This window comes from Spodoptera frugiperda, chromosome 17, assembly GCF_023101765.2.
Source record: "Spodoptera frugiperda isolate SF20-4 chromosome 17, AGI-APGP_CSIRO_Sfru_2.0, whole genome shotgun sequence".
Classification (NCBI taxonomy): domain Eukaryota; kingdom Metazoa; phylum Arthropoda; class Insecta; order Lepidoptera; family Noctuidae; genus Spodoptera; species Spodoptera frugiperda.
In genome coordinates this window covers 2,672,842-2,692,398 of record NC_064228.1, presented here as the reverse complement: position 1 = coordinate 2,692,398, position 19,557 = coordinate 2,672,842, and the positions used below count along the sequence as shown (strand labels likewise).

General features: G+C 34.7%; 1 protein-coding gene across 1 annotated transcript in view; it reads right to left on the bottom strand.

Annotated features, from left to right (window-relative positions):
• LOC118277043 (uncharacterized) overlaps window positions 1-18,939 on the bottom strand; it is a 37,657-nt gene extending 18,718 nt beyond the window's left edge. Inside the window, exon 1 of the mRNA XM_035595708.2 lies at window positions 18,630-18,939. Within this exon, the coding sequence (XP_035451601.1) occupies window positions 18,630-18,711 (82 nt within the window). The 5' untranslated portion in view covers window positions 18,712-18,939. The remainder of the gene's footprint in view (window positions 1-18,629) is intronic.
• Between the last annotated feature and the right edge of the window lie 618 nt (window positions 18,940-19,557).

The window sequence follows — 19,557 nt, the reverse complement described above, 5'->3', positions numbered from 1 at the left end:
GCTGATAAATAATTTATGAACGTACTTAAAGGTAGCCATAAATCTATTTTTAGATATTTATTATTTATAAAGGTCATGACTGAAATCAGTAATAATCTGTATTAAGTCTATTTTTTTATACTTTTTAGGATGGCGTTTGTCCATCTCGCCTGGTGGTAAGCGATAATGTGGCCGACGATGAAGTACGCCTACTTATGAGTAACCTATTCACTCGAGACTTGAAGGCGCTCAAGTTGTATTTGTTAGGAAACACTGAATCCGGTGAAGTCATTGGGGGAGGCCTATGTTCAGTAATGGACGTCATGTGGTTAATATGAATCATCATATCATCACCAGATAATGATGATGTTGATGATGATGATGAATTAAGTTACAAATTAATGAATTTTGACTACCTCAAGCCCATTACCACCCATCATACTCATAATTAGCTAAAAAAATCAATGTAATCGGAACGGCTAGCCATAGAATTTGTATACAGACAATATTGTAACCTTCATTGTGGAGTGTACGTAAATGGTTATTACGATGCCCTTCAAAACAAATTACCCTTAATTTAATAGGAAAGGTCCATCAAAATATCATTTGCGCCATACATGTGATATCCATCAACGGGATTGTCGTTTTAACATAATCCTACTAATCTATATTGTTAGATAACCTACGTATTAGTTATAGTGACATAGTTTTCTGTATATTATACTAGTTTCTGCCAGAGGCTACGCGCGTATTATAGAAATCTACCCTTATTGTTAATTTCATTCTGATGCCTTCAGCTGTTTTGACGTGATTAATTATCAAACGTTCACACAAACTCACAAACTTTCGCATTTATTAGGGCAAGTGACCCGGTTGTGGCCATCGACCCCTTTGTGGCCACTTGGGCCTTCAAATATTTATAACTAAGGCATGGACAAATAAATTACTCTGTGATGTACAGTATTTAAAATATTGAATATTGGAGACACTGATACCGTTGGCAGCTTTGATGTGTCAAACTTCACTTCGATGCAATAAGTCATTATTTTTAGTTGAGGGTGAAATTGTTAAGATCTTAACAAAAAGGCTAAGGCGAGCGGGTGAGGATTTGGTTTTTATTTTTTTAATCTTTGCTTAATGTTTGGATGTTTATGTTAATACTACATGAAGAATATATTGTCTAAGTGGAACTAAAGTTATTTTGTCGCCATATGTTTCTGAAGTGGTATTATTAGAAGGTGGCCACTAATGGAGACAAAATTATGAATTTCTCCATCTTTGGCCACACGGCTGGCCAAAACTTTTGTACATAAACGTCCCACTTCTAGTCATTTATCGTAATTTATTATTATTTTTCCTTGGCTTTACATATCAACAAATACATATTTTTCATTTTTAGAGATGCAATAAATTGCCTTCACACAAAGGGAGGTCAGTTTACTTTGCAGCTTTTACCAACGTCATATAAATGTTGATCTCTTTATTTGTAAGTTAAATTCAAGTGAAGTAATAATATTTCATATTTTCCAGACTAAATGAAAACCATTGTTTCTAAAATTTCAAATTTAATTAATAAATTTTGATTACTTTTATTGTATTTATTGATGGCCAGAACTGGCACACGACCGTGGCCAGAAATGGCACGAATCTGGCCAAAAATGGCACAAACACCCTTTTTTTTTCTTTTTTATACAGTTATTTTTCTATTGGACGTTCTTTAAAAAAAGGGTTTTCTTAGGCAAGATTAATACATGTTAAATGACTTTTTACAAGAAATATGTTCGTGATAACAAAAACTATAAGTTAAGAAAGCCTCAAAGTCGACAAAATTCTTAAAGTGGCCACAACCGGGTCACTTACGATATATTAATAAGATTTTATAATGTTTTATATAGGAATACAGGATAAATGAACAGATGGATCAATTCATAATGGGTGATAAGCATCGCTCGTGGAAAGAGAAGAGATATGTTTGTCGTCGCGTCTGCATACGCTACTTATGATGAACCTTTGTGACTCGAAACTAGTAGAGCTTTTCTATATTAATGTAAGTAAACGGTGATTTTTAGTTAAAAAATTATTATACTCAAGGATCTTGTCATTTAACGCAATAATACTTTCTTGACTAATCCAGATAAAAGATAATAAAACCTTTAACCATATTCTAAGACAAAATCCATCTCTATCAAGCTCTACTAGACGAAAAGCAAACACCTTTGCGAATATTATTATCCTTCGAAAAAACACAGACTCAATAAATTTCTTTTGAGGCTCCACCAAAATAATAACTGGATCACCCATTTACATAATATTTCAATTCATCCCGAACGAATGCTGAACCGAATCGATTCCAAAAACAAAGAAAGAACCGTATTTTATTGATCCCTCAATTACCTAAGTAAAGATAGGTCTACAGACTAAGAAAAGGAATGTTTTAATAAAAATATTAGATGACAGTATGTTGTTTATTTAAAGACCACCAATAGTTGTTTACAATCAAAATACTTAAACATGAGATGAACACGGAATACTCAATAAAGAATACAAAATACAATACAAAAGACTACAAACTAAATGGAAATACAGATTATATTAATTAACAAACACATTTTTAAAATTTTAAGACACATATAAATTAACTCTAGAAGACAAAGAAAGTAGAATACCTTAATGTTTCGAAAACATCATATACGACATTTAAATTGCAAATTCATAAAAAAATACTCAAATATATGCAACGACATCGCAACATAATCTTCGACTCCTCTTCTGTATATTGCACAGAGCAATCCAAGAGTTTGAAACTCCATGCAGATTTCATACATGTATGGAGTTTTAAACCCTTGCACTGCCCTATGCATGGACACTTCGTCTTCTTTTGCATACGAAACAATAAATAACTTTCCTATACATATGCATAACAAATAATATAACTCGTCTTGTAGTTTCTTTTACTTCTTCAAATCTGTGACTCCTCTTCTGCGATGCATCATGGCACAGAGCAATCCAAGAGTTTGAAACTCCATGCACAAATACACATGTATGGAGTTTTAAACCCTTGTACTGTCCCATGCATAGATACTTCAACGTCGTCTTGACAATCTTGTTTTAATAAGAAACTTATGATAAACAGAGTACATAATTTTATTATTTAAAAAAATATATATACAATTTGGCATAGTTTATCAGTCTTCCAAATTGTATATTATTACAGATCTTATCTTACTTATTCACATCTGTGACTCCTCCGCGATGTATTGGCATTGCATATAGCAATTCAAGAGTTTGAAACTCCATGCAGATTCTCATACACATGTATGGAGTTTCAAACCCTTGTACTGCCCCATGCAGAAATACATCATCTTCACCCGAATTTCATTCTTAGAATCCTGTGGAATATTAGTGATTTTTCTAATAAACATAAGTAAAACATAGAAAATACAAAGTACAGTAAAATTCTTATTCTCTGAATCCTCTTCTTCGATGTGTAGGAGCATTGCATAGAGCAATCCAAGAGTTTGAAACTCCATGCACAAATACACATGTATGGAGTTTTAAACCCTTGTGCTGACCCATGCATAGACGTTACACCAACTTTAGCTGGATAGCCTGCAAGATTACAGTTAATAATTTCTAGATACAAGTACAAAAATTTGCAAAATATAAGAAAAATAATAAGCACAACAATCATTCGAAGGCATAATTTTTGAGGTAGTAAAATCAATTTTATTAGTCTTCCTTTTTGTCTCGGTACTTCTTGACATTTGCAAGTCCTCTTCCACAGTGTATCATATTATTGCATGAGTCAATCCAAGAGTTTGAAACTCCATGCAGATCTTATGTACTATGTATAGAGTTTTAAACTCTTGCACAGCCACACGCATAGATACGTTGTCTCCTATTTTTAATGTAATTTAATCAATCTTTTTGAGAGTCCTGTAGGTCTTTTCCATATCTTCAAGTCTTCTTTTGCGGTGTACCATGATATTACACAGACCAGTACAAGAGTTTGAAACTCCATGCAGATTCCATACACATGTATGTAGTTTCAAACCCTTGTACTGCCCCATGCATAGGTACACCGCTTTCTCCAATAAAAATTATTACAAGTATAAAAAAGAAATTCTTACGTCAACACATCATTTTTAAGTATAAAAATCTTATGTAATACATGCATAAATAAACATTATGACATAATACACAGTTCAATTACAATTCAGATCTGCAACTCCTCTTCTCCGATGACATTGCATAGAGCAATCCAAGAGTTTGAAACTCCATGCAGATTCCATACATGTATGGAGTTTTAAACCCTTGCACTGCCCTATGGATGGACACTCCGTCTTCTTTACAAACATAAGAATGAACATAACAAGAATAATTTAATTCGTCCTGTAGTTTCAGTTACTTCTTCAAATGTGTGACTCCTCTTCTGCAATCCATCATGCCATAGAGCAATCCAAGAGTTTGAAACTCCATGCAGACTCTATACATGTATGGAGTTTTAAACCCTTGCACTGCCCTATGCATGGACACTCCGTCTTCTTCTATACAATAAATTAATAAATTAACAATAAATTATTTTCCTATCCAAACATAAGAATAAATATAACAAGAATAATATAATTCGTCCTATAGTTTCAGTTACTTCTTCAAATCTGTGACTCTTCTTCTGCAATGCATCATGGCACAGAGCAATCCAAGAGTTTGAAACTCCATGCAGATTCCATACATGTATGGAGTTTTAAACCCTTGCACTGCCCTATGCATAGAGACTCCGTATTCTTTTACATTTTTCATTAGACATCTACGAAACAATAAATTATTTTCCTATACAAATAAATATAACAGGAATAATATAATTCATTCTGTAGTTTCAGTTTCTTCTTCAAATGTATGACTCCTCTTCTGTGGTGTAACGTGGCACAGAGCAATCCAAGAGTTTGAAACTCCATGCAGACTCTATACATGTATGGAGTTTTAAACCCTTGCACTGCCCCATGCAGAAACACCCCATCTTCTTTTGCATATTTCATTAGAAATCTCCTAAACAATAAATATTTTTCCTATAAAAACATAAGATTATTCTTACAAGTATTATAACAAGAATAATATAATTTGTTCTGTAGTTTCAGTTACTTCTTCAAAGCTGTGACTTCTCTTCTGCAATGCATCATGGCACAGAGCAATCCAAGAGTTTGAAACTCCATGCAGTCTCTATACATGTATGGAGTTTTAAACCCTTGTACTGTCCAGTGCAGAGATACGCCAATTTCGTTTCTTGGCACCACAATGAAGTAAATTCCAAATGCATACAAAGCGTCCGCTGTTTCTAAAAAAAATATTAGTTTTTAATTATACGTAAATCAATTGCCAGTTACAATCGAAGCCATTTTTTATAAATTGAATTGTAAGCCAATAACCAAAGTTTGTACTTACATTTTATTGATTAAAACACTTCATTCTTTCATGCACAGTAATTTCAGCGATTTTCTGAATAGTTTATTTTATGCATCTTTTCTTTTAGTTCATCCGTAATCATGGCGCTTGCAACAGTGTCGAAATATCGGAAACTCAAAGAAATTAATAAATATGGTAAATATCCCGTTGCAAGTTCTAATGATATTGTTAGTTATCATTTCAGTTTAAAACTTATGAAACTGCACAGTTACATTGTAAGGTGTGTATCCAGCATTATCAAATTAAAAAATCAAATACCTCAATATTTATCACCGCCGAAAATATTGAAACGTCTCAACTTAAATATAAAACCATCCAAAAGTACAACGAAGATAGAATAAGCTAGAACCATATTTTTTTATTAAATTTTCGTCCATATATAGACATCAGACCTTTTTCATATGTACTGGAAAAATATGAAAGAGTATTCGACCGTAAAAATATTGAGTGATGGGATCCTTTATAAAAAGTTGAGAGATATCACTTAAGTTGATAGGTTACGTTCAGACGTCTGCGTCTTGAAGCCTTTTGTAAAGATTAACAATGTGAAACGTTGACTGCAATGGATTAAGGTTGGCTGTCAAACAATAGGGATGATGACGGGGTATGAAAATTAAAAATCTATTTAGTCCGTCAGTTAGGTAATGAAAAAATGTTAGACAGGTATTTTTTTTATTTTGTCATATAATATAACAATACTTACATATTTAATCAAAGTTTAAGAGTGGGAACTAGCTACGCCACTTATGAATATAAAACGTGCTCAAAAGTGACGTCACGCGATATTTCAAAAGTATTTGTTTCCGTAAAAAAACAAAAAATACGTGTCTAATATTTTCAAATAATCTACAAGACGGATATTAAAATAAAAACTACAATAGGGTATTGTAGTTTTTTTATATTGCTATTGGCAGCAATGAAGCTTACGGCTAACTGATCGTGAGCAAACACCATCACCACACGTTTTAGACCATCTAGGAAATTATTTACCATCGTTTTGGAGGAGAAAAGGTCCTCAAAATATAAAAGCGCATTTAGTCTGAGGCTTCTATGTTTTATGTTGATATTCCGAGGATTTTATGTTGATATTCCGGGAAAGAATGAGTTCTTTCGAAAAAACATTGATTCGTATAGCATTTATAAACAAAATACCATCTAAGACAAACATAAATGATAAATGATACCTATTAATTTTTGCAAATAGGTTACAATGTAACTCTTTTACACGTCAATGTTTTAAATAAGTAGGCCGGCAAAAACTGCAATATAAAAATAAACAAGAAATGAAATATTAAACTATTGACAACTTTGTGTCTACAACAGTAAGTCTTTATGTAGCGTGACAACTTTACGAAACGGGATTCTCTTCCTTAGTTATTTTTTTATCTCAGACGTAAATGCATTTTGAAATAAAATGTTAAAGTGTAGACGAGGAAATGTATTTTAATTTTCTTTCTTTCTTTCTTTTAAAGTACATTAGTTACGTCTTAATGCACTACAAAGAGATAAAAAGCATTCCCTAAGTACTACTCGTACAAAGTGTTAGTTGTTGTAAAAATAAATGATATTTTAATTGGCGAACAATTGGGGAGGCCTATGTCCAGCAGTGGACTGCTATAGGCTGATGATGATGATGATTAATTGGTTACAAGATAACACTTTTACACATCAATCTCTAAAATAACTAGATGAAGCCGGCATTTCCTATCGCCGACAGACTAGGTACTCTGAGAATGAATGCCGAATCAAACTCAGAGGTTATGACCTCTATGGTCAAGAGACTATGGTCTCTTTTAAAATCCAGACAAATCAAATAAAACTAAGCAGCAGCTTAACATAATCCCTACACCACATAATATACAAAATATCATGGTTCTATGAATGAGAAGTCGGTACCTAAGTTCTTCTAATCGCCGTACTCAGAGTCACTAAATGATTACTTCACCCTGTCCTTAGCAATTGTTTTCCATACAAAATCGTTACTAAGGAATAGATTCAGTAATCAAATGTCTCTGAGTGCGGCAGTGACTCCTTGAGTATTTCTCTTTCGCCAGAAACTCTAGTAGTACTTCGTACGTCTAGTTTTAACTAAACGTAATATGTTTACATATTTATACGTCGAACAAATTTTAACAATAATCCAACTGAAAATTTCATATTTACCACACTTAAAAATAACAACGCCACTTTCCCTAGAGCACAGAATAATACCTAGAGGTAATATTTTTCTCTGTTACCTTCAGCCGTAAAACGTAAAATGTCAGTCGTTCATGAAACATTTATTAACACGATACAAGTTTCGTGTCACGCTGGCGCCCAATAAACATGCCAACAGCGTGACAATATATCCCGAGCGTGATTCAATTTAAAAGTTGTTTCTCAAATATTTTAATTTAATAAAATGATTTAATTTTTGGTCCTGTTTTACGGTATGAAGCTGATATAGATGGAACGTGAGTTTTTATGATGTTAGATTTTATTTATCAATGTGTTTAAAAGTAATTATTGAGTTCTATAGCCTGCATTAATTCACAAATGATAAAAGATTAAGTTCTATGAATGATATTTTATTAGTTGATATTTTCTATGAATTTTTGTATGGAATGGTGCGTTATGACGTCTTGCGTCATCAGATTTTGACGTCAAACAGCAGACTTATTTATAGCTAGAAAAAAATCAAAAATAAAGTAGATCATCAAATCTATGAATGAAAACTTACGATTATTTTTTAATATTTTATTGCATTGAAAAGTCGAAGTAATGTATTTTTGACTGAAGAAATTACCTAACTGAATTTGCAAATAACTAGCCATTTATTTTTACAACTCTAATTAAAAATATTTCTACCAGCCACTTGCACAAACAAGACACCTACGAGGTACCTTAATAAACAACCTTCCAAACAAAAAACGCTAACGTAAACAAAACCCACAACTGTACCAACCTACGTCCTACGTCAACACTTGTTTACATTCATGCAACCCTTAAACGTAGAAATTTACGCAAATCTACAATCAATCGCGAATCCTACGCAAGTAGTAATCGTTCGAGTAAAATGTTGTTATAAATACAACCCCGTGGGTTGGAATCAGGAGTATCAACCCACATGTATAATAATATACTGATCTTTGCAACGTCATTAAAGGGTAGAAGGTGTAATGTGTCTTTATTTTTAGATTTTAAACGATTTCTGTTAAAGGCTTGCATTTGTGGGTGTGCGTCGAATAATTAGAAGTGCTTTAGTATTAAGTCTCAATTACCCAAACCTAGATATAGATTTACTAAAGATTTACTTTAGATCGGATAGGCAGTTTGTTTGCTGATAAGGGTTCCACAGGGAGCAATCCTAGGCCCTTTTGTTAAGGGGGAAAAACATCAAATAGCTTTTTCCCGCCTTGGGCAAGGCGAGTGGGAATGTCAGACTCTTGACTGACTAAAAACCACCCTGTTCCTACTCCTGCTGTTCGAACCGGAGCCTCGCTAGACAGTCCGCAACTCCGGGTCGGCATCAGCTCTATTGGGCCTCATTCATGGTAGTCTGATGGCTCTCTGAGGCGCCCGCAGAACGCGACGGGTCTGGTTTGGTCGAGCAATCCTAGGCCTTATACATGTTAACTACCTGCCTGTACCTCATGTAAATTGGGAAAGGTTGTTATTGATGTGTGTGTGTGTGATATAAAATGTTCTTAATGTTTCGTATATGACTATAGCACCATAAAGCATAACATGTAAAATTATCGATATACTATTTGTGTGGAGTGCCACCCGGTACTATAACTATTTTTGTGAACTAACTTGTATTAAAACATCCTCAGTTTTAGAGCACGCCTGTGTCTGATTCACAAATAAATGCTATAATTTAAATAAACATCAGTATTTTACTTGACCCAGAATCTCATTCTGAGAAAATCACTCCTACTGCGATACAAAGTTCAAGAGAGTACAGTAATATAAGTAAATGGGTTAGTAACACCCACGTGACAGTGAGGGTGATCGAACTGACAACCCACGCTACAATGACAGTTGATTTTAATTACTGTGCGTAACGGTACCTAGTCTTAAATTAAAGGTACTAATAGAGATGATGACGGAGTATGAAAATTAAAAATGTATTCAGTCCGTCATGAAAAAATATTAGACAAGTATTTTTTTATTTTGTCGTATTAGAAAAGACTACTCAGATAAGACGAATCTAAGTTTAGAAGTGGGAGCTAATTACGCAATTTCTATGTGTAAATTGTAGCTAGAAGTGACGTCACACGATATTTCAAATTAATGTGTCGTTGAAACTATTTGATTCCGTAAGAAAGTAACAAATACGTGTCCATTGTCTTAAAATAAACTACCAGACGATTAAAATAAAAAAAAAATCTAATGATCTAACCTATTGTATCTTTGAGCTATGTATTATTCAAGTTTTCTACATTATATGGAGAGGTTAACAACCTTCTTTCCATGGAAAAAAACTTTCGAAAAATTCAAAATAACAAATTCATAGTACCGCGTAGCAAATTCGTAGCGCTTTAAAATATGTAGCTCGTAGCTATGCTACGACGTGCCTACGGAACTACTACGATGGAAAATGCAAACTAGGTAACTTCTCGAGTTCTTCCTATTTCGTTATTTAATATTATAATATTACGCCACTCATGTTTCGAAGAAGTAGACTGAGATGCAAATCCATAATAAGTTTTAATGATAAGATTAAATGCAATACTTATTTATTATTGTTCCCCAATAATTTTAAGTTTCATGTGCATTATACAAATAAATTTTTATTTAGATAAATCCAGTAATACTCTGTGGGTAGCACAAACTACGATCACCTCGCCTAGTCGCAAGATCCTTCTTTTCTTAAGAAACTTTACTCTCTGTTTCCTAAACCCAGTAACCCAAACTTAATGGGAAGTCCTAAGCAATAAAGCTAATAGTTGGTTAATTAATTTTATACAAGCAAACAGAATTCAAGGTATACTTCGGAGTACGATCCAGTTTTCAGTTACCATGGCAACGTATCAACAAGGACCAGTATCATACGCATAGTTTTCTATCACATACATAAGTTAATCAAGTGGGTCTACTCAGATTTTGTTTGAAGTACCTATATGTTAAGTACTTGTAACAAAATCCGATGTTTAACTATGTACGAGTATTTTGACCGCCTCATTTATGGAGTGGTCACAAGCCTGGCTGCCTAGCAAAGGGTCTTAAGTTCAATAACTAAAAATCATTGTTAGTAAATTAATGGAGAAAAGCTCTTCTAGTTTCGAGTCACAGAGGGGCTCTTCGTCATGAGCAGCGTGCGTAGACGCAGTGATGTTGCGTAACCTACTACGGTCAGCCCGTGGTACCGTGATTTTTAAGTAATTTAGTATGTCTCACGATAGTTATTATAAAAAAATCTTAAGTTCAATTCCTAGTTCGGGCGAAGTGTTATGGACGTTATATAATAACACGGAGCCTGGAATTGTGCCTGATATAATATAGCAATTATCCCACCTTCACTCAAATAAAAGTCATTCTAGAAATGGTAAAAAGTCATTGTCATATTAATAATGTGCACCTATGCCTACCTCTTCAGAGATAAGAAGGTGAAATACTGTTATGTAACCATTCTACATGAATTAGTCTCGGCTTGATTCTGTGACCTTTACAGAATAGGTATCGATGTCTAAATATCTATAAATATTATCTTAGGTGGGAAGATCCAAGGCTATTAGGTAAGGGATGATATTTTTGAAATCAGACCAAATATCTTCTTGAGGAAGTATTTTTAAAACTCATTCATTTGTTGAAAATTATACAATATGTTTTATAGTATAAGCCGGTAAACGAGCAGACGGATCGCCTGATGGTAAGTAATCATTACCGCCCATGGACACTCGAAACAACAGAAGCATTACAAGTGAAAACTTAAAAAGATTTAAGTTTTGGGTTTAGAGGCAAACCGACAGTCTCATCATCTGATATGGTACACAATCAGTGCATACCTTGGACATCTACATTATCAGAGGAGTTTCAAAGACAAGTAAAAATCTTATAAAATCTACCGACCAACATAATACAACACTTATGTCCTAGCAACAAAACCCACATGGTCTCTGTACAAGGAACATAATAATTAGTGAGTCATTTAATAATTCCTGAGACGTAAGTACAGAGTACGCGGTTCATTTAATATGCACCACGTCATAATAGTTGTACGTGTTTGGAGTCTAAAGTGTACCAGTAAAAGAGGCCGAGTATACGTCATAATTTTGTTTAGAATATTACGGCATAAATTGTTCGTAATTCCCACCCACTCGTACGAAGCGCTCCGCTTCAAGCTTCCTTGTGCGAACTGCTAAGGAGTGGAATTCTTTGCCGGAGTCTGTGTTTCCTGATGGGTGTTGATAACCTGGATGTTCAAAGCCCGAATGAATAGGTTGATTATGGGCAGACGTGCTTCATCGTAGGCCGCATCATCACTAAACATCAGGCCAGATAGCGGCTAAACGTCGAACAATAAACCAACAGATTCTGTATCACGCCAGTGAAGTTTACATGTGATTAGAATGTTTGGCATGATTAATGAAATCTATTATTTCATCATCATCGTCATCATATCAACCATAACACGTCCACTGCTGAACATAGGCCTATCCCAATGACTTCCAGATAGGCCGGTTGGAAGCGACCTGCATCCAGCGGCTCCCTGCCACCTCAATTAGGTCATCTGTCCACTAAAATTCTCAAATTTAATCGTATTCGTAGAAATTATAAATTCACATACAAAACTTAAATACCCCGAAAACCTGATATTCAAATGTATTCAGGCAAGTTTGTGAGTCAGAATCCTTCGAGACTTATTTCTTTATCTTGTCACCAAATGTCACGCTCACAATCTACATAGATCTTTCACAAGTTGTCGTGTTCGTGTATTACAAATTACAATAGATGTAGGAAGATAAAACTTCTGAAAGTAGGTACAATGTAAAGATAACGTGTTAATTTGAAGCATTAATGTAAACAAACTATGTTTCTTTGTTAGTTTATATATTTATTTCACACATTGAACGCCGTGGTGGTCACCGGTGACCGACGTTAGCAAAGGATTTGCCTTCAACAGTTTTCTATTGGCAGTCAAAGACTTAATACAAACAGCACGAGACCTTTGCCTTAGTGATGAAGTAGTGGAAAGATGCATGCTATGGATGCATTCTATGAGTGGCTTCCCTACTGTCAATACATCGCATACTCGAACTGCGCATCATCCTCGCACAGATACTTTGGGGCGGCGCATCTTACTCGCACAGCTAAATAGCTTAGTATCAGTGGAAACGGTCACATAGTTTCCCAGCTTAGCTATTACATCTTCGTAGCATAGCTACATAGCACATCTCTGGTGGAAAATCACCCTAACACTATATAAAGTATATGCTTACTTAAAATTCGAATGGACTCCGACAATTTTATATCTTCAAGACTTATTTCTCTATCTTGTCACCAAATGTCACGCTCACAATCTACATAATACATCTTCCGCAACTTGTCATCTTACGTACAACAACAGACAAGGAAGATAAAAGTTGTCAACGTACCCAACAGCACATCAAGATACCCCAACCTATCTTTCTTCAATTCCGACTTTATTACAAAACGTTAAAGTTGAAATTCTATTAAAGGAAAATTTACAGAATGAATTGGAACGTACATTGTATACAGCGTGTTTATTTGGAGCGTGATTCGATTTAAATTAGACTCGAAGCGTGTTTGAGAGCGATCTTTAGCTTTTTATAGCGAGCGCTTGATTTCGATTATAGTGAAGGTTTTATTGTTTCATAAAATAACATTGCAAATTGAAAATAAAGCGCGTATTAAGTGTATTTTACCTAATATTTCCGTAGTTTCCTATAGGTATTTGTAAAGGTAGTACACACTTTTTATCAGATAATTTGAATATGATAAGTGTGTGTTCCGACCTAAAGTCGTACACTGAATACAAGCTCATGTTTGTATTTAGTGCTCAGTGTAAAAGTATATCGGAAATTAAAACTTTGAAACCCCTACTGCTCAACAATCATATCTGCAATCAGACAGTTTTTAATGTCCGCACAAAAAGTAAGATTCTAGTCATCAAAAGGGATGATGACGCGGTATTGAAAATTAAAAATCTATTATGTCAGTCAAAAAAAAATTAGACGCGTTTTTTTATTTTGTCTTAACTAATATAAAACGAATCAAAGTTTAGAAGTGGGAGCAAATACGTCATTTCTACTTATAAAACGTACATATCTTCGAAAGTTTTTATATACGTAACAAAATAAAAATCAAATATTTTAACATAACATACAAGACGAACCTTACAAAAAAAAATTAGTCATCTACCCTATTGTCAAAAACATATCCAATTTTTATCGCAACACCACCCATCAAACAGCCAGTTATAACCATAATACGCTTCACATCAATCACCTCTACACAACACAACTACAAACCAACAATAGAGTTCCCAACGGCACAAAGACGACGAACAAAGCAACTTGCAACGCAACAACATCTGGGGCGTGATTTAATTCCAAAGTAGCAACAATACCGGCCGCGTTCCACTCAACTTTCCTTCATCCCGCTGTTGCTTTTTTAATTAAAAAGTTCCAACGCTTTCAGACGTACCTACGTAGACTAGCATCGACATAATCTGTGGACCTGTTAAAAAGTTTTGTGATAGTGTGGTCGTTTTGGTTGTGTAATGGCTGCTAATAATTGTTAGTGTTCCACTCGACACTGGCAGAATAGTCGACAACTTTGTATTGGAGACTCGGTTGTCATCAAACAGAAAAAAAAAATTGTTAGTGTTGAGTAAAGTGTAAGCGGGAGCCGCCATTTGTCCGTTGCGCTAAGTTGCGTTGCGTCGTCGCAATGGTGTAGGGTTTATCATAAAAAGTATGCAACGCAGCACAACGCACAAATGGGGCATTGCTCTCAATATTTTGTCTTTTCTATAGTAGTGTCTGTTCTATAGTAAAACGTTGCTTAAAGTCATGGCCTATTATTCGATCAGACAAAGGTGCACATGTGCTTTTTTATCAGCGATATTTTGAATTTGAATTTGTCCGTGTAATAAGAAGTGATGAGATACTAAGAATTTCTAAAAATCTAGATATCAGGAACACTTTCCCTGAATCGGGAATCGGACCCACAACAGTTCTATACGACCACATGAGAAAAGACAACGATTTTACATAACACTATCTATTAGATAAATGTCGCATTAAGCAAATACTCTTTAGTCTACAATACCTAAATAAAAGGCAAAGCATAAATGTCATATCTGAATACTGTAACTAAACTCACAAAAAAAAGAAAGTTGAATGACCATTGAAAGAAATAATGAATGAACCGAATGAATCATTGTCCAAAAACAAACATGGCCGCCTAATGGATTTAAAAGGTGACCCTCTCAGAGAAATGATGTAATCAAGTAAAATAAAGGCTCGCATTCACTGAGCAATAGTTCACACGCGATATGTTGCCTAAAGTGTCGAAAGAAAGTATGGGAGAGCCATGCGACGGCACGAATGGGCCGGCTCGACCGGAGTGATACCACGGCCGAGCAGAAAACCGACGTGAAACAACGCTTGCGTTGTGTGAGTGAGGTTACCGGAGGCCCAGTTACTCGCCTTCCCAATCTTCTAAACCCCGATTCCCCAACAACCCTTAAGTTCCTAACCCCCAAAACGCCAGCAACGCACTTGTAACGTCTCTGGTGTTTCTGATGTCCATGAGCGGCGGCAATTGTTTACCATCATATCATATTACGTTAGCAACATTTGTCGACAATATGTCTTCAGAGAAACTGTTCTATCTCCACTTGAAAACACTTGATGCTCAACAGTAAGTTGCATCGAAACAAATAAGACTCACATCTAAGCATAGGCAACAACGTCGCGCGATTATGTTGCTCATGCGAAGTTGCCTAGCGAATATACGGCTTTAATTGTTTTTTTTTTCACGAGTAACATTTTTAAATAATTTGTGTAAATATAATTACTAGTTTTTATGCGAACATTAATTCATAACGTAGTAATTTTACGTGAAATTTTCAAATAAAAAATATGGAGTACTTATTAATATAATGTGAAACGATAAAGGTTGAATAATGTTTCTTTTTTACAACAAATTAGATTGCGTAATTTATTACTTAGTTTAAAAAAGTACTTGGACTTAAGAAATAGTATCATTTAAGTGTTTTTTTTTTAATCTTGAATACATTATTTATACTCATTTTACTTTAATATCATAACTCCGTGAGTAAACAGACACAAGAAAAAAAAACAGTCTACGAGATTTCGTAGCACGCCTACGAGAAAATCTCCGTAGACGCGTGCTACGTGGCTACGAACGCCTACGAGATTCAGTCTGAGAAAATACGTTGAGACGAGATAAACTGAAAGCATTTATAGCATAATAGCTTTTAAAGTCATTATGCCCATGGTACGTTTTTCCCTGAATGGTAGGCCGAGGTGTGATACACCTACGTTTGTGAGTCATGATAAATTAGGTAGTAGTTGTGGGAGGTAAATGAATTAACTCGAATTATAGTACACTACTCGTTATAAGTAGTTTTAGAATATACTATCTTGTGTAAATTATTATCTGAACTTTATCTACTGTTAGGTTTACATTACATAATATTTAATTGAAATTATTGGCCTCGTCTACGTAAGAGGGCTTGTCATAATCTTTCTTTTGACACGTGAGCTAAAAAATTGAGAGCTCTAATTTAAAATCTTTGGATCGATCTTCTTTTTTGACTAAAACTAGATTGAAGTAATGTCAAAAATGGATCTTAGGTAATAATTACTTAACTTAACAAGAATTATAAAAATGGTTGGTCCTTGACCAGAAAAGGGTAGGAAACCCCTGGTCTTAAGCCTGAATTTCAATTAGCACATAAGTTACTTCTACACCTGACACGTTTTATATAACACAAAAAAAACAAAAGCAAGAAGTGATATTATGTCAGATATATTATTATATTAAAATATCCCAAGACCCAACCTTCATCCTTACATAATCTTTTAGTTTGATACTTGAGCGTCCGGAGGGAACACAGGTTGACACTCGAAAAGGGTATATTCGATCCTACATGATGTCGGTATTCTAGGGTTTCCTTTATTTCGACGACAATTTTGTATTTTAGTTTGAAGGAACTATGGAAAATATTTTTTGTATAGAATAAGCCGGTAAACGAGCAGACGAATTACCTAATGGTAAGCAATCACTGCCGTCCATGGACACTTGAAACACCAGAGGCGTTACAAGTGCGTAGCCGGCCTTTTGGGGTTAGGAACTTAAAGGTTAATAGTTTCCTATGTCAAAAATAAATTATTTTGACTTTTCAATACAATAGAATATCCCAAAACAATCGTACTTTCAATCATTACTTTGTTTACGTAATTTTTTAATTTTCCTAGCTTTGTGAGATATAAGTGAGATATTTAACGTAAAAATTTGATGACGCCATAAGTTGCATTCTCCTGCTAAATTCATAAAATCAATGTTAAAGATAAAAGTATCGAATTTGACTAGTTGGAAATTACCGTAGTGTATCCTTTTTTTAAGGGTGTAAATCATTCAATGACTTCTCCCACCTTTAGCGAGGCGAGAGGGAGTATCAAACTCTTACTGACTAAAAACCACCCCGTTCCTACTCCTGCTTTTCGAGCCCCGGTAACCCGCTAGGCAGTCCGCAGCTCCGTAATGTATCCTATTCTATCGACATCAGCCACAACGACAGGAAAAATATTAATTTATTTTCATTAATACGTAATTTAAATTAATATTTAAGTGACGGCAGAAGCAAAGCATCCGAGATTCAATTTCTACTTCTCGTCAGAGACAATGTTACCATATATAGATAAATCCTTGAGGAAAAACACTTTTGTATTTTTACTCAAGGATTACTGATTATGACTGCCTCGGTGGCCTAGTGGTTGCAAGTGTGACTGCCGGGCAAGGGGTCTCGGGTTCGATTCCCGGGTCGGGCGAAGTATTGCTGGGCTTTTTTCGGTTTTTCGAAAATTTCTCAGTAGTAGCACGGAGTCTGGAAATGTGCTCGGTATATGGCAATAGGCTCACCACCTGTTACATGGGACTTACAACATAAATTGTGAAAAGTGGGTGTACATTGGCATTACGTGCCATAATGTGCACCTCTGCCTACCCCTTCGGGGATTAAAGGCGTGACGATATGTATGTATGTATGTAATTTCAATCCATCCAATACAATGTGTAGTATCGATATAGCTCCAGTTACTGTTATTTGTATAATTATTATTTAAATTATTTCTCAGCATCTTTAAAATCCGGTAAACTTCGTGCCGCCTCCAACATCTTTTTCTCACCTTTTAAACCCTTCCCTAGACTTCTACAAATAATTGGAGACCAAAATTAGCCAAATCGGTCCAGCCGTTTTCAAGTTTTAGCAAGAGTAACGGCCATCAATTCATTTTTATAATGTAAAAGATTTAAAATAACATGGTGGAGATAAAATACCGTCTCCATAAATGTTCCGTAACAGACAAATCTATGAGAGAAGCAGCACAGATAAAAAAACTTCTACACGCATTTTAAAAAAAACATTTTCCGAACCAGTAAAAGCTTATTCATTTTCAAGTCCCATTAATCAAACCGTTCATGAAACAATATTTAATGGAACGATTATTTCATAAACCTTAACTCAAGCCCGTAACCATTGTTATCTTAACTACTTGTTACCAAGAAAACCGTACTTGAAATATAAAAAGCTAATTGTTCAAACACTCGTTCGACACGTTAATTAAAGATCGTAGCACGCGATAGCATAGCTCTTAATTTGATTTTAATTAAATTTACCTATGAAAACACGTAAATTGTGTAACAAAGGAAAGCGTATAAAATACGTTGAACGTTAATTTAACGTATTAAGTACGCGACGCCTAAAACAAACGCGACTTGAATTAAAAACATCATAATTCTGGCTGTATAGAATAATATTGGTGCTAAAAAAAAATATTCAGAGAAATATTTCAATTTTGGAACACATTCTTCCGATGGTTTATTCCCATCTTTTTTGTAAAATAATTTTCTTTTGCAAAAATAACAATGAGAATTTAATAAATCGCCGCTTATATTTAAATAGAAGGAATTTTAATGAAAATTGTACTCACATAAACATATTAACTTGACCAGCATCGTAGTAGTAACGTCGAACACCGACAGGAAATTTTTCTGTACTATGCGATAAACCATTCCGATCTCCTTAGCTACGGTATCACTGACTAACTAAACACACGCGCTTTATATCATCTATTCACGAACTTTGTGTAAACGAATTCCGCGTTAACATTAGTCGCGGAAGAATTTGGCATGAACTCGATACATCTGATGTTCTTTTGGTAACTGTGGCTCCTGTTTCTTATTTAATAATTTTTATACTGAGCTCAACTTGATCAAATGGCAGACATGTTGTATTTGTGACGTCATGGCGGGGGAAAATCAATTCTTTAGCGCCTGCGCAAAGTTTCTCCTTGGCCTATTTAGCGACGCATCCCGACCATGACAGAATACATTTAATAAATGTAACCTTTCACAAAATGGCTGACATTTTTATGAATGAATCGCTTTAACTCATTCATTTCATGTTTAGATGTTTACTTATTGTGATTAAATGGAGATGTTTTAAGCTTTCGCTTTTGAAAAAGTTTAATATAAGAGAGAACATTCTGAAAGAATGTTCTCTCTTGTCGGATGACGATTAACGCGCGGACGTCTATCAGTTGACTGTCCTTATGTAATGTTTTATCTAGAAGGATTTCATTAGGAAAATTTTAAAGCAAAATACGTAATAACTGCCAATAACTATTTTCTTACTCCTTAAAAAGTTATTAATTTATGAATTTCAGAATTTTTGAAGCGGTAATAGATTTTTTCAGATACAGCTACGCGGACGCGGACTAACCGCGTTCTACGCCACGCTTGTTTCGCTTGTAATGATGGTGTATCGACAACTAGGTATTATTTGATATCATACGTCGCGTCCGTAAGTACACCGCGTCACAGACCACGTAAAGCCGCGTGTTTTGCGTTGAAATTATT